The sequence below is a fragment of the Stegodyphus dumicola genome, chromosome 6, assembly GCF_044657685.1.
Source record: "Stegodyphus dumicola isolate Sdum_Otavi_A_Nest chromosome 6, ASM4465768v1".
In the NCBI taxonomy this organism is placed as follows: Eukaryota; Metazoa; Arthropoda; class Arachnida; order Araneae; family Eresidae; genus Stegodyphus; species Stegodyphus dumicola.
Window position 1 is genome coordinate 94479277 of NC_140773.1, and position 26657 is coordinate 94505933.

The 26657-nt window shown below is 32.2% G+C and overlaps 1 protein-coding gene across 2 annotated transcripts in view; it reads left to right on the forward strand.

The window, feature by feature from the left end:
- LOC118203139 (isoamyl acetate-hydrolyzing esterase 1 homolog) overlaps positions 1-26657 on the forward strand; it is a 90859-nt gene that overhangs the window by 29720 nt on the left and 34482 nt on the right. For both annotated transcript variants that reach the window (XM_035375393.2, XM_035375390.2), the window contains exon 3: positions 718-937. In XM_035375393.2, coding sequence (XP_035231284.1) covers positions 718-937 — 220 coding nt within the window. The remainder of the gene's footprint in view (positions 1-717; positions 938-26657) is intronic.

Here is a 26657-nt window from a genome sequence, read left to right on the forward strand (position 1 = left end):
TCGGGTTACAATAGAATCTCCATAAAACTTAAAATCAATATTTCCTGTTCTTAAATGAAATTTATCATAAAAAACAAATAGTTTGTAGAGAGGGGGCACACCAGCCAGGATACAAACAACTTCAGTAGAGTTCATTCTGAAACATCTCCTAAGCAATAGTAACCAAGCTCTGTGCATTGTGTCCACTTTCATACAAAGTCTAACCAGCTCCTCTTTCCGGCAAGCCCATGTACTTATGGCATACATAATTCAAAAAATCATAAAACATCTAGATATTTGTACTTAATGTGTAAACATTGTTCACGTGCTATTTATATAGCAGAAGCTATGTTTCAAATTTTGCTACAATACGCAACATGGCCAAACATTCAGTCAAATGTACTTGTACCAAGCTGTAGTCAGTGCCCAGATAATTCTCAGTTTCTCATATTGAAAAAATTACAGTTTTTAATCACTAAATTGTGCATGTTCATACCCATGCACAATTTTTTTTTACAACACTATTTGTCCGTATATTAAAGTATAATAGATATGCAAAAAGTTCTGTTTGTCTGTTTATGTAAACTAAAGTAATTTTGATTTTACGAATATTTAGACTGTGGAAGTTAAGATTAGATGAATTTATTTTCAGCTGATTTATTTTGATTACGAGAAGAATTGAACAAGTGTGCCTTTATTTTATTATTCAAGTAATATATAGTTGATATTTTATTACAGGGTCTGTGATGTTATTGGACGAGGTTTCTCTGGTTATACAAGCAGAACATGTAACATTATTCTTCCTCGGCTGTTTTCTGCTGAAAATATTTCAGATATTGAAGCATTTGTAATATGTCTTGGTGCCAATGATTCATCTGATAAAGACTCAGATACTAACCAGCATGTGCCCATACATGAGTATTCAAAGAATTTAGAAGATATAGTCAATTATCTTCAGGTGAGGTTTTTTTTTTTTTTTTTTTTTTTTATTTTTATTTAACTTGTGCCTATGAAACAACTTCTACAAGCGACAATTTTAATTTGCTCCAATAAAGTAAGATAAAACTTATTAGAAGTTGCTTTGATTAAATATATTTTCTTTATTCTTTTAAATGGGTGAATTTTGAGAAAATTCTATTTAGTGATATCATTTGTTAAGATAGTCAGTGGTTATATATTTATTAAGTGTTATCGATGTGTAACGTGTATATAAGCCAGTTCCCCTTAAAAAGTCCTCCACGAAGGCATCCCTCCCTTAATGCAGATAGCCCTCGAGTGTTTTGCCGTAATCTAATAAACCAAACCATTAAGTGTTATCTGTAAAAAAAAAGGTTTGTTATGCTATGAAGGTTTAGCCTTGTCTTTTTTATAAACTTGAAACAAGAAATTAGTCATTTTCCATTAATATTAACAACAAAAAAATCAGAATAATTGCTACATACTTTATATAGTAAAAGTCCATTAAACTACACCAAAAGGCCATTACATTATGACCACCCTGGTTTAACATGTAGGACCACCTTTAGCCCTCAAAACTGCCAGCACCCAGTACGGCATTGATTCCACAAGATGCTCATAGGTACTCTGAGGTATCCAGTACCAAGCCCTCACCAACTAACTAGTCCTGCAATTCCAGCACATTGTGAGGGGCAAGTGTGGCAGCATGAATTTGATTTTCCAGGTGGGACCACAAATGCTCTATTGGATTAGTGTCAGGTGAATTTGGATTTCAAGACATGACTTGAAAGCCACAGTAATCTTCCTCGAGCTTTTCCCTGACTATTCGACCCTTATGGCATGGTGCGTTATCCTGCTGGTAAACACCATTTCCCACTGGAAATACTGTTGCCATGAATGTGAACCTGGTTTGCAACGATGTTCATGTAACACACAGACATCAGGGATTGTTCTATGGGCATTATGAGTAATAATGTGCTCCATGAACACATTGCCCACACCAAAATACTCACGCCACCCGCTTGTCTCCGTCCAACAGTGCATCCAGGAGCCTGGATTTCATTTGGAAATTGATGTATTAGCACATGCTTATCAATGGGATGGATCAGAAAACGTGATTCACCGGACCATGCAACTTTCTTCCATTCTTTTAATGTCCAATTCCGATGTTTTTTTGGCCCGTTGCAGACTCAGCTGCCAATAACGTGCCATCAGTGCAGGGACATGCTTTGGCCTCTGGCTGTGTAGGCCCAATGCGCAGCAATGTACGCTGCACAGTGTATTGAGAAACACTGTCTGGGTCATCACTGTTGTAGCTAGTGGTGATTTCGGCTGTTATAGCTCTTCGGCCACGGCGAACAATGCATAGCAATCTTCTGCTCTCCTCTTGAAATAATGTGCCATTGACGACACACTGCTTGCTGGCGACTTGTCATTTTACCATATAAAGCCTTTTAGAATAACAATTTTTAAACATTTTCTGACGATGCTTAACAATGGTTACACGATACAAACATGGCGTTGCCACTCCAATATCAAGTATAATAAATATAATTATTTGTTAAATAATGAAATATTACAGCCCAATGTACGCTGCACAATGTGTTGAGAAACACTATCTGGGTCGCAACTGTTGTAGCTGGTGGTGATTTCGGCTGTTGTAGCTCTTTCTTCATGGCGAACCATGCGCAGCAATCTCTGCTGTCCTTTGAATCAATGCAACGTCGGCGACACACTGCTGGCCGGCAACTTGTTTCACCATCCATAGACAACTTCCGACATGTGCTCACAACAACTGCATATGAACAGCCCCCAAAAGCCCATTTTTGATATTGATATTCCCAGTCACCGAGCCATAACGATTTCACCTTTATGAAAGTCTGATAAATCAGCTGATTTTTCCCATTATGTTGCTAATACGCTATGTTTAGAAAGGCAACACATAGCCACTTTATATACTCGAATATTAACCGCGCATGCACAGTGGTTTCAACAATACTTGAACATGCTGTAGACCACCTCTTCTGAATTAAATTTTCCTGAGTACCACTTAGCATGAGTTTTACAATTATCTAAGGTACTAAAAGTTCTGAAAATTAAAAAAGGGGGGATGCAGGAATGAGCTAATAAAATTGAGCTACTTTTTTTAATTAATTTTTGTCTTTTGCAAACAAATGAAAATCACTGGCAGAGACATAGTATGCTTTAGGAAACTTGAAATAAATGAAAATTACAATTCTATGCCATTCATTCTGACATGGATTTAATGTGGAATGGCACATTTCAACCTTCAGCTTCAATCAAAATCGCAATAACAAGCTTGTATTTCACGTACATTTATTAAAGCACTCAATCAGTTTCGAGGGCAGCTACAGGTCCCTCCTCATCAGGAAAATGGAATTACTAGAAAGGGAAAGCAAACTCTGTAACAGCTTTTTATACCCTCCGGTATTTTTTGCTTAACAGGGTTGCATGACTTAGCATGGGGTGGTAAACAAACTACAAAGGGTTTACGGTACACAGTAGCACTAAAATCAATTTCATTGTGTATTATAAGAATATCAAGGAAGGGGAGGGAATTGTTGGATTCAATTTCAAGAGTGAATTGGATGGCTAGATCAATTGAATTTATAATAGATAAAATATCGGATAAATCTTCTTTATTACCATCAAAAAATGCAAAAGTGTCATCTACATACCGAATCCAGAGACGAAAAGATAGTTTATCAAATAATTTTACCTCAAAATAGTGCATATAAATGTCAGCAAGTACAGCACTGAGAGGATTACCTATAGCTAATCCTTCAATTTGACGATAATATTCATTTTGGAATACAAAGTGGGTTTGACTTAGGCTAAGCTAAACCAACTCATCAATTTCAGTATGTGTGAAATGGAATTCCTGAAGCCTAGTTTCAAGACATTTTAGAGCTCCTTCGACCGGAACATTAGTAAACAGTGATTTCAAAAGAATTTACAGTGTGAATATTGTTAGCAATTAAAGGAGAAAATCTGGAAACTAAATATTTGGCCAAAGGATATGATGCTGTACCTATGTTGGAAAAAATTCTTTGAAAAGGAATACCAATTTTGTGGACTTTTGGTACAGCATAAAGCTTCACTTTTTCAGTACAAAACCAGTCAAAAAACAGCTCAAAAATGAGTTTAGCCATAATATTTGTAATGCAAAGGAATTAGAAAGAAAGTTTTCTTTTTATGTTTCATGGATCTTGAATGAAATTATTTAAGTAGTCAATTCTTTCATTCTTTAGACTTTATCAAAAGCTATTTTTTTCTTTTTATGCTAACTCTGTAAGGTTGCTAGATGGGAATCAAGATTACTACAATGAAACGTGAATGAAGAATTTAATCTTTTCATCAGCTGTCAAGAGTTATATCTCAAGATATAACTCTTGACAGCTGACTCATTTTGAAAAGTGCAGGCCATGTAGTGTTAATTCATGTAACATTGGTAAGATATTTAAAAAGTGATAATCTTTCTGTAGATTGATTACACAATTTAAGGAAGAGGAATATTTTTCCCTTAAATCCTGTGAGCATTTTCCCCCTCTCACTATTTTATTAGCATTTGACTGTATATTTGTATAGTTGCACCAGTTACCAAGTGGGTAAAATCCATTGAGTATTTGTAGTTCATGCTGCTTCAAACCCAGATGAGTGGGATGACTGCGTGGTTGGGTTTTCATGATTTTTCCCATATATAATATTAATATGAGCCAGTTTCTCTTAGAAAGTCTTCAAGAAAAGCATCTCTGTCTCTCTCTAAGAAGTTAACTTTCGTGTGTTTTCCCATATTCAGGTAACCTAATCTGACCATATTTATTAGACAGAAAGTTATTTGTAAATTAAGATTTTAAATCCTTGGAAAGTTACTCGAAGCTTCCCCCCCCCCTTTTTTTTCGTATATGTGTGCGTGTGTGTGTTTGTTTTTCCTCAAAAGATTTACAAGGTTTATGGTTTCAGTTCGTAAAAAAAAAAAAAATTTGTCCGTTTACCATAGTGGACACTATTATGCATAATGTGCACTGTGGTAAGAAATGACAGTTTCACCCCCCTCCCAACCAAAGTTTAATACCAAAACTTGTGTCTGTCAGTTATTATGTATACAGTATTTTTAATGCTGAGACTTTTGAGCACAATGAATTTCATTATGGCAAAAATGATTTCGTTTCGCTCTCGTTAAATATGATTTATCCAGGGTTTCATCTTCAAAATGAATTAAGCAGTAATTCTCCTATGAAGTTCTCTCTCCATTAAAGAAAATCTGGCAATAATTGACAATTAATCAGTGTCTGAAATATTAGCAGACTCCTCACACAGTTTAGAGAAAATAACTGCTATTTTGTAAAGTTTCAGATATTAACTGACAACTAATGTTATTGGCAAGTTCTTTGCAGCACTGACTTAGTCTCATTTGGGAAAGAGGGGGAATTTTTTTTTTTTTTTTTTTTTTTTTTTTTTTATGTCTTTTGTTTTTTCCGTGACTTTTAACAGTTCAAAGCTCACAATCCTTTTGCAACATCTGCATGGGTGAAAGTTATATTATTACACGAAATCCAGGAAGCTTTTAAAACATTTCTGCATATTTTTTTCTTGAGCTAAACTTCCCATGTTTGCAATTGAATTTTCTTGCATATGTAATAACTGCATACTGTTGATTATTTTTTCTCTCAATGAAGAAAGCCCAAAAGAAACTTGCTGGGGAACTTCATATGTTTATTCTTCCTAGTGTCTTTATTGTTTACCTTGATAATCAATATTGTAAATTAAAGTGCTTTAAGTTTATTTAAAAGCACCACCACAAAATAAAATTGGTTCTTTCACTCTGTCTTATGCAACTGCATGCAGTTTTCTGAGTTTGCTTTTTTTTTTTTTTTTTTTAATTACTCCTTGACTTAATTATTCTCTTCAACAGCATAAAATAAAGCATTTTATGCCATTATCCGTGAACAGGAATAACACGCAAATTTTCACAATTCACTTTTTTATGACCTAGTAAATAAATACCATTTGCTTATTATAAAATGGCTTCATGCAAAATGGGAAAATGTAGCAGAAATTAACTCATATGTTATCACTCTGTACTGGACTGTAAAGAGAAATTGAATTGGCCATAATTGAATGTACAAAAGTCATGGCACTTTTAGGTTTTGTCACAAACTATGTAATCTATTTTCCCATTTGCAGAAAGATAATAAATTTAAAAGTAGGCTCTAAGAGCAACATTTCCATGTTTTACTTTGAATTTTTTCAAACTCTACTCACTCCCTCTCATTTTTAATTTTCATACCATATAAATACAAATCTATCTGCAGGCTACTTATTGAGAATGCCTGATGTTAAAAATATAAAAGTGCACTAATTTATAAGAAAAATGATTATGTAAATTGTTTTTGGAAAAAAAAAAAAAAAGAGAGAGAGAGAGCAGAAGAAGAAGAATCGTTTAAAAATCTAATGATAAGCCATTGTATATTTTAAAAGAAAACTGCACTTAATATTTTTATGGGATTGTATTCTTCAAAGGAATTCTTCAGTATAATTCATTTTAATACATGTTGATAATTCAAAACCTGATGTGATTATTCAGATTTTAAATTTAGAAACTGTTGTCTGTAAGAAAAATTTTAATTACTGTTTTGTAATATATATATATTGGATATAAAAATCAACCCTAGGCTAGGCGTATAATCAAAAAGCTTTTGATAAATGATATTGTTGAACTATGTTGAGAGAGACATTTTCTTCAATGAGCAAAAATATTCTGCTCTTTATATTCTTGAAAAAGCAGTAGCCCATGTCTGTCTGTCTCCTTTAAAGTAATTTAATTTTTTTATGAAACCTATGTCAATCTATCATTGACTTAATTTTATGACTATGTCATCTATCATCAACCTAATTTTATGTTGTCTTTTATATGCTACAATATCATATATATTTTTATTAATTTTAATAATTTACTTTTATTATGTAAATCATTATTTGGGTAAAATCAGTAATCAGCTCATTTCAAGGAGATAAAGGGTTTTAAAGGGATCTTTAGCATAAGAAAAATGTAGTAAAGTATTTCCATTAAAAATTTGCATTCTTTCTAGACTTAACCCTTTAACTGCTTAAGACGTGTTTAAACGTTTTTGGAATTTCTTTAAAAATGCTTAAGACGTCTTTACACGAATTTCAAATTGCACGAAAAATGCTTAAGACGTGTATACACGACGCCCGAATTTCGCGAAGATTGCTTAAGATGTGTTTAGACGACGCGATCTGGTCTTCCTTCCCCTACCTTTCTGCAGGCGGCTGTCAGTTGACACAAAGGTCTTAATAGGGTGTGAAGTCTCTTTGAAAAGAGCACTTTAGAAAAAAAGTTCTTAGAGTGAAGTATCTTTTTCAGACAGCGGTATGTATTATCTGTGTGCCGACTAAAAGTTTGCGAAAGAAGATAAATTGTTTTACAACTGTTTGCCTTGTGGTACTTTATACAAATGAAAGTCAAACAGGATCCGACGTTGTTATAGTACATTGCCGAATTTTAGTAGAAACAAGAAAAAATAAGAATTGTAACAGAGGACACCTTTATGCCTATATGTTATAGAATCAAATATTTTATTTTTGTATTGAAAAATGATTACAATTTCTGATTCGTCAGGAAAAAATATAAAATGTTACAATCAGCTTTCTTGTTTGCCTTCGTATTTCAAATGCACGTTATTGTAATGGTATATTCTTCTTTTTACATTCTTAAATGTTAAAACTGTGCTTTCAGCAGGCCTGAGTTTTGTACTCGTATGTGTGGCTCTATGCTCCGTAGAAATGGCGAACTGACATATAAAAATTATATGAATGTTGAAAGGAAGATATTCTACTCGAAACTTCAACTAAATGAAATAAATGAATACGCCGAAGGAATTTCTAGAAATATTTGTTTTAAAAATTTTATTATTAAGATTTTAAATCCAAAATGTTTTGAAATCTAAAGAAAAAAAATATGTAATCCTTGAAACATTTTTGGAAAGAAATCTATCGATATAAAATCTCTTAAAATTAATGAAGTGTAAATTAATTAAAACAGTTAGTGTACGGAAGAGTTAGATATACTCCGCACAAAAAATTACAGTCAGAAGATCAATTACTTAAAGATATAAATTAATTACATTAAAAGAATTTAAAATAAATTAACATCTGTCCAAATGTCAATGCTAACAGCAATAGCACGAATGAAAGTTATTCTTTAAATTCCGAACTTAATTCATCCGTCGGTACGCAATGATTGTGTCTTTGCGATTACTTTTCTTATAGATACTACAAAAGGCCGCCAACGAAGTAGCAGTAAAATCATTGAATACTAATAGTTTGAAGCGGGTTCAAATCCTGACGAATGGATTGCCTGCATAGCAGTTTTAGCGAATTTTTGCTGCCCATGTTTAATGTGAATATGAGCCAATTTTAGTTAGCTTTTCATGATGACGTGCCTTGACTACGAGTCCTCGCTCGGGTTGTGTTTGGTTTAGCTTGTTAGATTATTAAGCACGTGAAGGCGATCTGTCTAAGGGTAGGTATGCTTTCATGACAGATTTTCTAAGAGAAACAATCTCGCATTACAAAAAGTTAAAACCATAAAAACGCCCATGCAATCAGCTTGTTCACGGGGGTTTGAATGCAGGTCAAACTACCAGTATGTTACGAGAAGCGATTTCAAGAATGTTTAATTATTTTATTTAGTTTGTCATAAGCTAAATAATTAAACATTCTTGAAATCTCTTCACATTACTGAAATGGCAATAACTTCGAATTATACTATGCTAACACTTTTCCTCTAATATGAAATTTTGAACTTTTCCGTTATCGAACAGCCCACCAGCGACTGAGCGGAGTCTAACGGAACAACTTGTGGTTCTGTCTGGGGTTCGAATTCTGGCAAACGGGCTGGTTGCCAGGATGATATTCTTAGTTTTCCATATGTGTAACATGTATGCAAGCCAATTTCCGTTAGGCAGTCCTTGAACAAAGGCATCCTTCACCTTAGGCAAATAACCATCGAGTACTTTGCCATATTCAAATCTTTATCCATAACATGCTTCAAATATTTTTATGTTGAAAAGTTCATGCGCCAAAGTTGGCCCCCGTTGAATGAAATATGTTGTTTATTTTTTCTTTGTTTTTTATAACAACAATGTTCTTGTTTTCAGAATCTGAATTATCAATAAAATTCTTTTAATAATATGCGATTCTATTTTGTTTTTTTGTTTAATGAAAAATTAATTTAAGCGACAAATCTCTTACATTTAGAAAAATTTTCAGTTTTCAAAACGAGTTGCTGTCAAAAGTGCATCATTTCGTTGCTGCATATATTTATTTAAAGCAAACTGCTTGGCACGTGTGCTTTTATATTTGAAAAGATTCAGAGACTTTTTAACAGGGAAATAAAGTTATTAATTTTACTGAATTTTGTGGATTCTTTGTGTTTTGAGGTAAAAGTCAAACCATCAGATATGCGATAACCTTAAAATAAGGGTATATATAATCAGGATTTTGCGGCCAGACATTCCCAGCGAAATACATTACAAAAAATTATCTATGTAGAATTAATGTATATTCCGTTTAGTATTTTAATTTATCCGTGTTATTACACATCAGTTTATCAGTGTAAGTTATATCGAGTTTAATCGTGTTCGATATAAGAATTTTATTTGGTTTATATAAATCCGATTCGTTTAATAATATTATATTTATTAAATACTATTTATTAGGTTTCCAAATCTGTCAAACCCTATCAGTGGCCTCCTGGCTAAGATATCTGATTATCGCTATTTCGACTCATATTCGAACCCAAACGAACTGGTTGAATTTTGTGATTTTCCCTATGTGTAACATGAACATGAGTACGTTTTACTTAGAAAGTCGTCCACGGGGACATTCATTGCCTTCGGCTGATAGATCTCGTTCCTTTGCCATACTCAAAAAATCTAAAAATTTTTCAAAAAGACTAACAGATGCATATAACAAAATAAAATTAAGTAAATGCATATAAGAAAATAAAATTAAGTAAATGCATATAAAAAAACTGAAGTAAATGTATATAACGAAAAAAAATGAGGTAAAAACAAATTTTCAGTAATTTTTCAATACAGTAGTTTTTAAATTGCTCGTTTTCAAATTTTATTTCATTTTTATGTATGTACTTAAAATACAGTGTATGTGTGCGAAAGTGTGCTTGTTCGACATATCCATATATATTAATTAAATAAATCTGATTTGAAAATGCATGCACTAACGCGCTATTCTCGTAATTTGAAAAACACTAAAGTATTGTCTGAGAAAAATATTTATAAAGAAAATTAAATTTCGTCTCCTTACTCGGTGCTGTGTAAAAAATTTAAATAAGCTTATTAATTTTTTTCTTCTTTATTAAAAACAAATTAGTTTCTTTTCATCTATATATGAAAAATAACAAAATCTTGCTGTCAGAATGGAAATTCTTAAAAATATAAAACTCGTTTTTTTCGAACAAAAGTTTCTGAGAAATTTCTCTAGGTCAGCAGGTAGTAACAGGACCACTGACTACTTTGTTTGGAAAACCCGATGAAGTGGATGATTTTACCCCAAAAGGTTTTCTTTAACAAAGCATATGCGGTCCAAATGGCTTTGCTGAGAAGCGTGTGTATTTGAATAGCTTCAAGATTAAGTTGGAAGACTTATTGTTCCCGAAGCAATCAGTCAGACAGCAATAAAATTTCTTATAGATATTTCTCTCTCTCTGTCTCTCTCTCTCTCTCTCTCTGTGAGTTCTTGAAATCTTGGAATGGGTGAAAGTTTATTTTGTTTTACATATATAAGGAAACTGCATGTAAAGCAAAATAATTCAAGGCACCCATTGTATGTTAATCATTGTACGTCCCCTCAGCTCTTCGGTTGCGTATTAAGAAAAGAAATTCCTATACTGCTTTTGTATTACTTGTATAGTGAAAGATTTGAAAAAAAATGATGATCCGATGAACGAATACAGCTGAAACATGTTTCTGTCTTCAAGTATATCCACAAAACATGAAATAGTATTGTACTCTTTTGTATTCTATTGCATTTTTACTTCGTGGTAAATTTTTTTATTCTTAAATTTCTCTCTCTCTCTTTTCTTATAATACACAAGTACTCTTTCAAATATGGCTGACCTAAGAACCTAAATTTTTATACTATAAAATTTTATATAAAAATTAGCCGTAATCATTAGACACAGCTTTGTGTATATTATATTCTTGAATACATGCCTGCAATTAATACTAAGAATACTATTGATAAAATTCGTGATATAATTAATAATGAAAATACTGTTTAAGCTAAAAATTGATTTGAATCTTTTTTTCGTATAGGAAATCATTTTCTTCGTGTTATTGTATAACGGAAAATATCCACAGATTATATTTTACAGTTTTTAAGAAGTCATGGGTTATCTGCTTTAAGAGAACACCTTCGTGGGCAATTTTCTAAATAAAATTGGCTTGCATTCACGGTATGCATCGGGAAAATCATAAAGACCACAAGCAGCTAAACTGTTCGGTTGCCAACAACAAACTACCAACTTCCAGCAATCTTAGTCACTCAACTATAGTGAACTTAAACTAATGTTTGCATATTATTAGTAGTATTAAAATAATGAAAATATTTATTCTAATAAAAATTTTTGTTTGAATATCCTCCCTAGTAAGGTATTTCCTTTGGTTGGAGATTTGTCAACAATAAATGCTATGTTCAAACAAGACATTTATTTAGAGCATAATGCTTCAAAAATGTATGCTGGGATCCCTAGAAAAAAAAATATCGCCAGAAAATATATCTCCGAAAAAATATTTAATTATTCATATTCTTATGATTAATTATTAAATAATTAATAACTTTTATAATTATTAAATGAAATGCTTATTTATACTTTACCAAATGTACAGCAACACTCTTTCTTTACAAAAATACCATATTGAATAAATTATATTGTAAGCTAATAAGTAACAACATTGCTTTGTTTAATTAAGATACAATAACAAGCCGAACAAACATTAAATTGGAAGTCAAACAACAAAAATCAGCGTTAATTTTCAAATTTTCACAATCTAATTTTCATTGTATCTTATCTCGTTCATTCGGCTTTTACAGCTGAAGATGATGGTCCGGTAAAACCATCGAAACTAGTCCTGTGAAAATTTGAAAATATAACGCTGATTTTTGTTCTTTGACTTCCAAATTAATTGCTTTGTTTGTTATTAATATGTCTCATCTTTCCTATTTCAGATAAAATTTACTAGTGTTTCTTGGACAGGAAAGCAAGAATTTTTAATTTGAAACAATAAATTTATGATACACTGAAAACAGTTTAAAGTTATAATTCCCTTTCTGAATATCTTGAATGTATATGAAAAGGTAAAATGCAAATTTAATATTAATATTAACCCCCTAAAAAACACCCAAATGTTTCGTTTATTACTCTCTTAAAACTACGGTATAATTAAGGAAAAAAGAAATTATTTAAAATAATTATTAGTTGCATGCAGTTGAAGAATATAGGAAAATGCTCAAAGTTTTAATGATTTTTAATTAATTCCAAAAATACGGAAAATCGGAAATAATACGAAATGTTTCAGCAATATCTCAGAAGGAATGAAAGTTGCATCAGATATTTGTCAGAATAGAATTTTAGTGATTTTAGTGTCAGAATAGAATTTTAGTGAATTTTAGTGATTTCATTTTAATCAGTCTGCATTGAAATTCCGGTGATAATCAGTGACATACAGATTTAGGTTACTTAGGTTAAAAATGCGTAATATTTAAAAATTTAACCGGGTAAATTTTAAAACCAATTTATTTGAAAACTAGCAGCTTCGCTGCCAGCCTTCGTCTGGCTTTTAAATGTACTGGAAAAATGGCTGAAGGGAACACCAAACGTTAAATTTAAAAACTGCGTAGAATTTTACTCTGCAGAACAGCTTCATAAAAAAGGTTATTGCGTATAACAAAGAATAACAAAGAAGTATAACAAAGAATGAAATAAGCAATATCCCTTAATACAAATATTAATTATCCTAATAAATAAATTAATCAACTTTCCTTTACAAAATCTTAACAACTCAAATGGTATAAAGGAGGTTAAGAACTTTGTTTCCTAAAAAAATCAGTCAAAACTTTTCAATATCTTAAAAACAGTGAAATGAGCAATAAATAAAATAAAGGAATGCAAAAAACAAAAAATTCTGAAAAGCAAAGTATAATTAATGATATTTTATCTTATGTTTTCAAGGGAAAAAAACTACAATGAAATAAGCTATATCTCTTAATACAAATATTAATTATCCTAATTAAAAAATTCACCAACTTTCCGTAGAAGAACAAAAATCATGCAAAACTTTTCAATATCTTATAAACAGTGAAATAAGCAAAAAATAACATGAAAGCAACTCAAAAAACATAAAATTCCGCGCAGAATTTTACTCCACAGAACAACTTTATCAAAAAAAATCAAAAATATATTATATTTTAATAAAAATGACAATGAAATATGCCAATCTCTTAAAAACAGTGACATAAGAAATACGATGAAAAATTGTTGCCAAACCCATATTTCTAAAAGAATGAAACTATTCAAAATGATGCGATTTCATCAAAAATCTATCAACAACAATAAGACAGGAAAATTGTTGCCAAAATCACATTTTTAAAGACGTGAGATGTGAGAAGTGTACTCGGAAGCTTCATTTAAAAAATCTTTTAAAAATACAAAATATTATCATTTTTCCAAAATTCTTTTTGTAAAAGCATTCACAAGGATGAAAGTTTAACATGTCCAAAAATCAAAAAAAAAATAATAATAATAATAATAATAAACTGTACATTTTTAAAAATAAACTTTTTTAGAAAAAATCCCATTGAAAAAGTGTTAAGCTCCCTTTGTTAAATAAATTCGTATTTAATCGATTTATTGAAACACAAAATTTATTTTAAGTTCGTAAAATAGCTAAATGCCTACGTTTCATGTCGATGTGAAAATGGAGTATGTAGAGTAAAATCTCGCTTTCCTATAGCCCATTATGTTTCAAAATGACACGATTTCATCACAAAACATGAAATTAAAAAAATTCGAATTTTGGAAAAATCACTTCGAAGTGCACTGAAAGGCACACACACAGACAGACTCTTTCTTTTATTATATGTAGAGAAGATATGTAGAGATAACTAGCATTTAAATTTACCGGCTCCACAGTCGCCTTCCAACCGTACTACCTGGTCTGTCACCCTCAATGCCTCCGTATCAGGCGGGAGGTGGTTTAACAGACTAAAGTGCCCACGAAGAGCTTAGAAATGTAACGATACACCGCCGCCTCGTCCCACACTTACGGGCGACGGATCAAAAATTTGCTCTCATTCCTCACGGCTGAACGGGTCAACGGGGGTCACCACTCCCCGCGAACCGAGACCACCATGAGGTGTGGTCCTATAATCTTGGCTGCTCTACCGGTCGGTTGCGCCCCTATCAGTACTACCGGGCAGTCCACTAAGCAGAAGGTTTGACATGGAATACCAGAGTCGTAGTGGACTAGCCACCACCTTACCGCTACCAATACCATGGCTTGCAAGCGACGCCACCTGCCCAGTGGCCTATAGCCTTTCCCCCCTTTGGTCCAACCGTACAAACAGTCTTCCCTCAGGGGTTCTGGAACCGCCAAGTTCAAAAATGATATACCCCCCGTGGCCGAGACTGCCTAGGTACAGATCCTAGCCAGTAGCTTCGCAGAGTTCTCTACGTCGACCCCCGGGGGGGTATGTAGAGATAAGATTGTTTAAGGGGAGGAAACTTTTAAGTTTTGCAGCTGTGCCCCTTGCGGCATTAAGACGGTCATCACGGAGAGTTAGTCTTTTGCAATTCTCTTGAGAGCTCACATCTACCAAATAATATCTAGTAATCAATCTCACTTAGCGGAATCATTGAAGTAAAATTCTGGGAGGGATGGGAAATAACAAAAGAACTGCTTGACAATTTTCAGAGGTTTAGGGTTATTTTCGCGACATTTTACGGGAAGTTCAGTCCAAAACTAGCGACAGTTTTAAAGGGATTCGCAGAAAATCACTCGATAGGGTAAGGGTTAACAAAAGTCATCATTAGTAGCATTTTGCAGCTATCATTTGTATGAGTTACTAATCTATAATTATAATGTATCTTTATAAGAAAACCTCTCAGGTATCAAAATACCTATCTTTAAAATGAAAATAAAAAAATACTCATAATATTTGAATCATCCAAGATATAGGATGCAAGATTTGAATCATGAAAGATGTAAAAGCACTGGTATGTATAATGATAGAATTTTCATCTGGATGTAGACAAGAAGATTTTGTCATTTTTGAGGCACATAATTATTGCTTTATATACTAATAATTAGCAGAATTCAGTGTGGATGTCTGTATGTGTCAGAAATTTATGAAAGAAGGCATTGTATAAAATACCTAGGCAATATATTGAATGGTGAAAATTGTATTAAATTAATTAAAGTATGAAATGACTTATGTTTCACACATTTCATAGGCATTCTATGCAATACCAAAAGATAGACTATCAAAATATAAAGTAGTAATGGCATGGGAAAAGTCTCAGATAAGTGACACTTGGCATAATTTTTTCAGTGTGATAAGCATTTTATTTTGATATAAATTTGATTAGGAGGGGTTAAAAAATTGCTTATATGATACAGGGTGTCTGTCAGCGGGATAGCAGTAAAATTGTTGCATACTGATAGTTCGTCTTTGAGTTAAGTCATGACTAATGAGCTTCCACCATCTTAAGTAAATAACTCACGGGTGCTTTTCTTATTCTAAATAATCCTGATCCTATTTATACATGGATATAATTAGAAAAGGGCATTTGGTTAGATTAAATAAATTACTTCCATAAATTAAAAAATATATATATTTTTGTTTAGAAGTACAATTAATTTATGTTTGTTATGGCTAGATAAATAGCGCCCATATATATAAATATTATGTAGATAATTTTTAAAAATTTCATTCAAATTATAAATTATCTGTAAATACGAGCGTTCATTTTAATTCAATTTTTTTTTTTTTTTTTTTTTTTTTTTTTTTTTTTTTTATGTTACCCATATCATTTAATGTTGCCTCTTCCCTCTAAGTTGATTTATTATTTGAAAATGAATTCTAGCAGTATGATGACATACAATCATGAAATTTAATGCACATATTCATTGCTTATGTAGGCTGCTGAATAAATATAAAATACCTGAATTTATTTAAAAATATCATCAAGTAGATTTCTTTCTTCTTTTAGTTGCAAAATGTCAGCAAAAAGTTATAAAAAGACCATATTTTATTCCATTAAAAATAAAATCATTTTATTCTGATTAGAAGTTTAATTAAGTCGATAATTAAAAAACTGTAAATATTTTTTAATTAATTTATTTAGAAATTATCTAAATACATATGGGATAACTTGAGCCATAAATAAGGAAAATTAGCATATTTTGTAAAATGTTTGGTATAAAAATATTTTGTTCTAATTACAGAGTTGCCACGCTACCGGGAAAACCGGAAAAAGTCGGAATTCGAAAATTAACCAAAAAATTCAGGAAAAAGTCAGGGACTTTAAATATTTTAGTCAAAATCTGGAAAAGTAGGGGAATTTCATATGGGGACTCCCACCAAAAAGCGAGTTTTGCGCCGACATTGGAAGCGATCACTTTTTTGGCGAATTATGTATCGCGTGAACATCATTCGGGCAGCTGTCATTTTCACAGCTCCAATTAGATTGTGTTTTAGAAAGGCAAAGCAAGTTTCCAGAAACTTTGGCTTCCAGTAACATCGAGAATCGAAAGTCTCGCATACGCATGTGCAGTGCATGTTTAACTAAAGAAAATATGTATTTTGTGTAAAACAAAATCAGTGTAAACCTAGACAGAGGTTAGAATATAGTACATGGAGGCTCATGTATTATATTCTAACCTCCATCTGCGATACACATGGGATTTGACGACATTATGCTGAGCAGTAAATGGGGTAATTTTGGTGTTGGTGACAATTTTTTTACTACTAGGATTTTATCACAAAATCTTTTAAACCTTTTTTCTTTCTTCTTTTTAATAAATGCCTTATTTGTCATTTTGCAGTAAAATTAGTCATCCAGGCTAACCATTTAATATAACTATATTCGCTAAATTTAATATAACTATATTGTTGATTATTCTAATTCTTTTTTTTTTTTTTTTTTTTTTTTTTTTTTTTTTTTTTTTTTTGTTACCCACATCATTTAATGTTGCTTCTTCCCTCTAAGTTGATTTATTATTAGTAAATAATACTTTCAAATTTCAGGAAATATTCTTTGGCAGAATCCTGAAACTATGATGACATATTATCACAAAATTTAATGCACATATTCTTTGCTTATGTAGGCTGCTGAATAAATATAAAGAACCTGAATTTATTTAAAAATATCATTAAGTAGATTTCTTCCTTCTTTTAGTTGCAAAATGTCAGGGAAAAAAAAAAAAAAAAAAAAGACACTTATAAATCCAGATTGGGCATCTGTGGAAAAAAAAAACTCCTATTATAGTTATAATAGGGGGATTGTATATGTAATTGGTGAATTTTTGTGTTTTTAAGTGGTAACATAATTAATTTACCTCTTAGAACTAATGTGCATTACATTACGCGGATAGACTGGAATTTTCTTAAAACACACCTGGAAAATTCAGGGAATTTCATTCTCCCGTTTGAGTGGCAACCTTGTTGTAAATGAAGTATCGTAATCACGAAAAATTTTAGGTACAATGTAAACAAAAATGGCCAATTTACATATCAATAGGTATCATATTTCAACAAAAATATCCATTTTGAATGCTATCAAATCCAATTTAATGATATTTTTGCATGACATCTGTACGTAAGGACAGAATAAAGTACTCTATTTACCCTAACGAATTATAAAACTAATTTAAAATGGATTCAGAAGAGATTTTTCCATGGTGTCTGTACCTATGCACGTATATATATATCTCTCATAACTCGAAAACGAGTAGTGTCAGAACACTGAAACGCTGAAATTTTGTATATTAGGATTGCTGTAACATGTAGATGTGCACCTCCCTTTTTTTGGTTGCAGTCGGCCGCACCAAAAGTATATAAATAAATATATATATATATATACACACATACATTATATATATCCACTCTGTTACTCGACTCGATGAGCTCAGCTTTTTAATTCTTATATATTGTTAATTGCGCATTTTTTGCTTTAGAAATGAATGAATTATGTTCTTATCTTCCTGTTAAGATTTTTATGCCTTTAGTAAATTTTTGCATGCAATATTTTATCAACAATTTAAAAGTGTTAAGTGCGGCTAAGCCTAATTATTTTTACCCTAGTGGCCATTTTTGTTTACATTGTAAACTTAGCAGAATTGTGAATTTGTTGCCAATCTAGAGAAACTAAGCTTCAGCGACAACAAAGATAACGCCTTCTTTTATTATTATTGCAAATTAAGTAATGCTTAATCCTTTCTGGAATTTATTCAAGGAAATAAGTGTTTAAGATTTACTTATAAACACAGGTAAATGGTTATTTAAAACTCATAAAGTTAAACTCTACAGTGTGAAAGGAAAATTCTGGAATAAAAATGTTAAGAAAATTAGATGAGAAATAATCCATAATTTATTGATATCCGTATAAACTCTATGCTTATGTTGTTTAAAGTTACACATAATTTGCAGTGAGGTATCAATCACTGAAACCGAGTTAATTTCTTTCCTTATTTTTTCTTATCAGTAGGATTTGTAAAAAAATACGTTAAGGTGAAATTTTTTGCAAAATTTTTAAAGAATAAATTAAAAAAGTATTTTTACTTCATGAACTGAAATTTTTTTACGATACATTTTTACAGAGTAAATAAGTACAAAAAAAGAAAGAGCTGGGGGATCTCTGGGATTAGAAACTTGAGTCGAACTACCCACTTGATCATTAGTGACTTTTCCGCTTGATCATAAGACCTTTTGAAATTAGGCTGAACAAGATATTAAAGAAAATAGAAGATACAGCACACGAAAGAACAAGAGTGGGCTGAATCAGGGATTTATATGTTTGGGAAATGAGTTAAACTTATCTGTATGCCATTATCAAATATTTGGAATGTAATATAAAAACATCAGTGAAGAAGGCAATGACAATCTAAATCATTATAATCTAAATGTGTAACATTATCAATATCTGCTATTAATTTCATTAAATGCTGCTGAAAAAAATTATAAATGAATTCTATTATAAATCACATGAAGTTGTATTATAAATTACAACAGTTAGAAATATTATTAGCATAATTTAGTGACCATCTTTGTTAAAAAATAATTTCAAATAATTAATTTTACAAATAATTCAGCCTGAAACTAAATTGGAAAATGAACTGCTTGCTGAGGATTAAGCTTTACCAAGGTGTTAGAAGCATGTTCTGTTAACTAAAATTACGATGCAAGAATTTGTAAAAAATATCATTTAAATATAAATTGGCATAAATACAATACAAAATATATCAATTTTACATACATATGAAAACTTGAATACAGTGCAATAATATGTGAAAAAGGAATGGATTAAAAGGGAACTGAGAATCCCAAGATATGAATATAAGGATCCTCCTAAGATATGAATGTTAATTATGAAAATTCTGCATTCGCTCATAATTATCAGTTTATTAACTAAATGTACATTAGAAATTAAATGTATGCCAAATCAGGCAGAGTAACTGGAAAACAGAATAAATATTCTAGTATTAAAGTATGGAATTTGTAAGAAATTTAAATAAACTTAAAATAACCATAAATGATAAACTATAAATAGTTAAATAACTTCAGTGCCTAAAAATGGAAAGTTTAATACGGCAATGTATTGCAATAATAATATTAGTGTGAATTTAGAACCACTTAAGAAATCCAATTTTTAGATTTAATAAAGAGACTTATTTAAATTAAATTCGAATTGTTTACCTAAAATGGTAAATTTGATAGTTAAAACCATTCCGCTATCTAAGATGATTTGTTAATATTTATTTAGTCAAGAAACTTATTTAAGGTGCGCTACAAATCTGATATTTGATAAGTTGATTATGTATCAGTTTTGTGTATGTCATTAATCTATCAATTTTATTATTCAATTTATATATATACATTATATATATGCACTCTTAGGGAAAAAAAAAAAAAAAGACGCACTTTGTAAAGCTCTATCACTTTAATAAATTGTACAGTTTTTCTCAAACTGTAATGATTTGTTTTTCTGTACATGTACATAACTTCTACCGATTTTCGCCCCATTCAAATAACGTTTTTTTTCCCCCTCCCCCCTAAGAGTGTATATATCAGCCATTAAAATCTACAACTTGGAAAGTTTTTAATTCTTACAGAGAATAAAAAAGAGTTGGCTCATCATTCTTTTAAGCATCATAAAACTTTAAAGTAAGTGTAAATATTTGTTTTATATGCACAATTTTTACAATATTGATAAACGAAAATAGAGGCTTGCAGTCTCAATAAAATGTCCCATTAATGGCGATAAATAACTTTTTGTAGCACCCAATCTTCTTGGTAAAGAAAGAGGGGACAGGAAATGTCGCACAGTTCGTGGGTTAGATAAGAGGGGGATCTTCGATCAAATTTTGCACAGTTCGTACCCTACCATCTAAACTTTTTTTATATTAGGAATAGAATAACAAGAGTATGGCAACCTTTTATGCTAACATTACGCTTGGCGATGATTATAGATTTTTAAATGCTCTAAGAAATAATGACGAGGAAAAATTCAACAAAAAATTCTTTTCATATGCTAAAAACAATTTTTTTTAATGAAACTCATAGGCCAGAACATTACATTTAGTTCTATTTTAATTAAGAATAACTGATATGTTATTCACCATAAAACCAGACGCGGCGGTAGAATATGTCAGCACCGAACAGCAGAATTTAGGGAAGACGAAATTTTTGGAATTTGGGGAAGCACCGAGTGGCAAAAATTAAGGGATGAGTAGTTTTATAATTTCAGAAAAGCACTGGGATCCAAAGTTTAGGCCCAGTGAAAATTTAGAACTTAGGACCTGTAGTGACTGCACCAGACGGTATCGAGCGCCAGCCCTAGGTAGAGCCTTAAGCATAAGGCATAGTAATGAACTAAACTAATGCAATTCAGGCTTAATTCAGTACACAATAGGAGTAAGATAAAATTTATCAAAAACTTGGCTTTCATCACCAGTCTTGTGATACATAGCCAATAATGTATAACGGATGCTATTAAGCTAGGCTAAAATTATCTTTACTAATTCTAAGGCATTTCAGTTAATGTAGCAGACTGTGCTGCTCTCTGATCTTCTAATTTGATCCAGCTTATTATTTTTTGCAGACTATTATTATTGCGGTACTTTTATAAAAACTAAGCTTGAACTTTCAATTATGTCGAAAAGAGTTTCCAATTCTGGAACTGCCAAAGGATCTACAATTCGTCTCAAAATTATGCGTGGAGTAGGGCATTGGAAAGTCAACTGTATCTGACATAAGAAAAACGAAAAAAGAAACTTTTTGAATTTCTAGGGGAAGGAACTTAGATTGAAAGAAGTGTTTAATAAAGTAAACAAATAAATATTTTTTTTTGTAAATTTTGATGCCCTTTAGATCATAATTGTTCTTTATTTCATAAATTACGATTTCATATTTTTAATTGTATAATTTCTGCATGCTATCTTACCAGATTTAAATTGATGATCTACACTCACTTCCAAAAGTTAAGCACGAAGATGTAAAATGCAAAAAAATCAACAAATAATGCTTTGATTGACACAAAATTCGGCAGATGCATAAAACAAAATCAATAATTATATACAGAAATGAAAACAATATTAAATTTTTGTAAATTATCAGATAATGACATACTGGAGACTTAAACAGAATTATGTATAAAGTGAAAATAAACAGCATAAAATGAAAAAAAAAAAGGACATTAATAGGGTATGTGATCCCCCCCCCTCCTCATCTCTATATAAAGTTTACACTTTGTGACTATGCTGTAAATTAGGTGGTCAACCATCGCAGAATTAAGCAATAACCATTCTTCTTGTAGAGCAGTTTCCAGCTCAATAAGAGTGGCTGGAGGTGGGAAATGTGAAGATACAGCACGGCCAAGAGCATCCCATACATTTTCAATGCTGGCCACGCCATACACACAATTCCTTCACTCTCCAGGTAGTCATCGACAGTGTCAGCTCTATGTGGGCGTTCGTTATCATCCATTAAAACAAAAGTAGGGTCAACTGCTGCAGCATACAATCTCACAATGGGTTCTAAGACTTCATCTCGATGCCGGACAGCCGTCAAAGAACCCCGTTTAAAAATGTGCAGGTCGTGCGTTATCCTAATGAAATCTCTGCCCACACCATAATGCTTCCACCTCGGAATACGTGATGTTTTGGGACTGATTGTGTGTTCGTTGTTCACGCCATATCCTTATACGCGTGTCATCTGGCTCCAGTGCAAATCTTGACTCATCAGTAAACATGACATTACCCCAGCCAAACACATTCCAATTGATTTGTTCCCGGCACCATTATAATTGTGGCCCTCTTGATTGGACAGATAGAGAAACACAAACTTCAGGTGCCCGGGCGTACGGTCCACTCGTATGTAATCTTCAGCATACAGTAGCTGCAGATATCGCCTTACCAATGGACGCTGTAACCATAGATGTCACTCGTGTGGAGGTCACTATGCGATTCCGCTTGGCTACAATAGCAATATATCGATCTTCCGCGGAGATAGTAACCCTTGGGCGACCGGCTACGGGCTTTTGGACAAGTGTCTGTGTGGTTTGGAATTGTTTCCATAAACGAGAAATTACGGAACGATGAATGATGAACGCCGAAGAAAATAGCAACATCTGTAATCGACTGTCCTGCTTCAATGCGCCCCACAGCACCACCAGCGCTCAGAATCTTCCATTCGTCTTCTGGAAGTCATAGCACCACGTATGTCTTGAAAACAAATTGTAGAAAAGTTTTAAACACCTTCTATCAGCACTTAAATCAACTTCTGTAACCATTCATAAAGCTGGCTTCTTGACTGCTTTTTTTTTTTTTTTTTTTTTTTGGCATATTTCTTGACATGAAAGCACGACTGGTTGTTACCTAACATATTTGCATACTTCCATCTACCTCTGCAGCGAATTGCATCCTCTTCAATTCTGATTGGCTTCCGGAAATTAGCATTTTCCTCTCCATCCTTAACTTTTGGAAGTGAGTGTAATATCCGGAAAAATCCCAAATCCAGAAATCGAAGTCCCAACGAGTCCGAATTTCGAACTTTGTACTGTACAAATTGTACATTATTCTCACTAAGAGAAGAGATATGTTCAACTTTCCCTTTTTTATTAATGAAGTTCTGCAAACTGATATGTTGGATTTGTACCCTATATATGCAGCTGTTTTATTGCTTTTTTCATTTTGGCATTGTGCCAAAAAAAAAATGATTGACCCAAAATTTGTGGAATAGAGTATTTGGTTCGTGTATGTTTTTGTCGGTGTTCTTCGTAAAGTTGCAATAAAAAAATCTTCCCTAGGAATGGTGCTGCGCATACCTCTTTTGCACATAATCCAAGCATTGATTTCAACCATATCTAAAGCATTATAGAATACAGCATTAGCCATCTCTGAACTTCTGCTTTACTTAATAGTTTTTAGTTATTTATTGTAGAACGGGGATCTCAATAAGGGGAATTTCATAATTTCAGGGGACAGAATGCTTTCAGTCTTTTATTTATCTGTTAGATGTTAAATTTTGATTTTATGAATATAAAAAACTACTTTTATTCAAGTTTTAGTATTCATCAACATTTTCGATACCTTTTCTTGTTTAATTTATAAAACACATTGAATAATATATAAATTTAAATAAATGGTTATGTATATTTTGAGTTTTGGAATTGAGGGAGTGGCAATTAATATCTAAATGAATGGTTACATATATTTCGAGTTTTGGAATAGAGGGGAAGGGGCAATGATGAGTTAGCAATGGTGAAAGTAGTGTTTAGAGCAAAAGAGGTTTAGAACTTTTGGTTTAGAATATCAGCACTATAATTCATAAACAGTGGTGGATTGGGCAAAGAAATTGGCCCTGGCAGTAAAAAATATGTCGGCCCTAAGGCTCCATATGGAATGTCATTGTATGTATAAGTTATCATTGTCATCATCATCTTAAACACTTTTATAAAATAAAAATATACCTTTGCAGAAAAGTAACACTTTATCCATATATATATAAAGAGAAATAAATAACAGCGACTAAATAATTATGTGCACAAAACAGCGGTTGACTCATAATTAGCCATTTAAATGTTTTTTAATTCCAGGTGCCTAGGCAAATGTTTCCTCCATTATATCTTCAGTTTTTGCTTTAGCCAAAATATCCTGCTCTATGTTTATCAATACCAATGACTTGATTAATAATGATTTTTTTTTATTATTTTTCATTTAATTACTAGGTCCTGATATTCATCTTTAAGATTACCAATTGTTACACCTGCATAGTGCCCTAATAATATAGATAAATAGTCAAAAGAGTTTAGCGACAATGGCTTTGAAAAGTTTTTGGTTACATTACATTCCATCGATGAAATGGTGTTATCCATTACAAAATTAAAAGCATGCCCTTTAACCTAACGTTCCATTGTTGAAATGGTGTTATCCATTATAAAATTAAAGACAGTAACTTTGAATTGTTTGATAAGGCAACTGAAATTATGGTCGTACGATTCTTCGTCGACCATTTGTTTCACTTTTCGACATCTTCTAGCAGGTAGTTCTTCTATAATTATATTGCAACCCAGCCGTTCTATTTTATTATTGCAAACAATTTTGATGCATTAGATATTAAAGTTTCTAGAAATGGCTTTTAAAGAGCTTGTAGCCTCCCTAACCATATTATATGCTAGGATGTAATGTAATATTTTCGTCTGCAAACCTTTCGTTACCGGTTAAAAGTTGATATTTTATCCGGAATAGATTTCGCCATTTGTCGTATCTGTGCATTTTGTATATCATTTGAAGATATACTTTTGAGTGAAAGTATTAATTCTACGCACGTTCCCTCATGCATAGGGCTGTCTCCTTGAGTCATCTATGTCAATTAGATCAGCCCGAAATCGCTCCGGCCCACCGGACAGTTGCCCACTGGCCCTATCCACCACTGGTTATAAAATATTATATTTTCAAGTAACTTTATTGGCGTCGTTTGTAACATCAGTAGAATTCTTGTACTGATATAATATCAATGAGATCTTGCTGGTGTTTTGTCAATCTCATAACCATTATTAGTTCTTTGAATATATCGCACTGTATTAAATATTTTCAAAAAGGAAAAAAAAAAAAGGGTCCTTACTCATTATTCCATAAATTATTGACTGAGATCCCTTTTGCACAATGAGCTCATCCAGTGTATGCTAGAAAAGCTATAAAGACATCAAGCAAATATAGTGGCACTAATTAATAGTTATTTTGAAGCTACCTGTTTCAGTACATTCTTTTATAATTCTTCTTTTTAGTTCATCTCTAAATAACTGTTGCTGTTTTCTTATCTCTCTTTGAATATGGCATTACTTCACCAGATTCCAGTCTTGAAAACGTATGTGTTAGCTATTGGCAGGTGTATATGTTTGTATGGTGCCATTTCTTGCAACTTACTCATTCTTAAAAAGTGTGGCATCAAGTGTTCTGTGATGTCAAATTCATTTTAGTTGTCTTTCTCTTTCATTTAGTCTTTGTAGATATGTTTCCGTGTTTAGGCTGAGGCACCTTGTAGAGACTTTAGGTTATTTCGAAGCAAGAGACGTGAAAAATAGCAATGCCCTCGCCAGGACTCGAACCACAGACCTCTCGAATAGGCGTAGAGTGTGCTGACCCCCTCACCACGAAGACAGGAGAAATATCTTATATACACCCTCCTTTTAAAGGGGCGACTGAGGGTTAGGGAACCCAGTCGCTAAATTCTGTTGGTGGAGAATCATCATCCACCGCCCGCCCCCCCCCCTTTTTTTTTTTTTTTTTTTTTTGTTTTGTTTTGTTTTGTTTAGGTTGCACTGTAGAGACATTAGGTATTTTTTTAATGCAGAAGATGGGGGAAAATTAGCAATGCTCTCGCCGGGACTCGAACCATGGACCTCTCGAATAGCCGTCAAGGGTGCTGACCACTACACCGCGAATGCATGCTAAGAAGGCGAGAAAAATACCTTATAACCTTTTATAGCAAAAGTAAAGCTTGTTTTTTTTTTTTTTTTTTTTTTTTTTTCCCCGTGAATTCCAGAATTGCTATCAAATGTTTTAAATATCTATGAAACAAGATCTTCATCCTTCTTGAATATTTCTTCTTCAGAATCATTTTTGTCTAATTTGTGTAAAAACTGCACAATTTCTTCATTTGCAATACGTTTATGATAAAACATGTTCATTTCCACATTGAAGAAGACAAATAATATTTTTCTCTGTTCCTTACATCTTCTGTCATCACGTACAGAACAAACAGATGTTAATTTAGAAATCAAACAACAAAAATCAGCATTATATTTGCAAATTTTCACAGAACTAGTTTGGATGGTTTTACCGAACCATCATCCTCAGCTGCCAAAGTGCAAATGA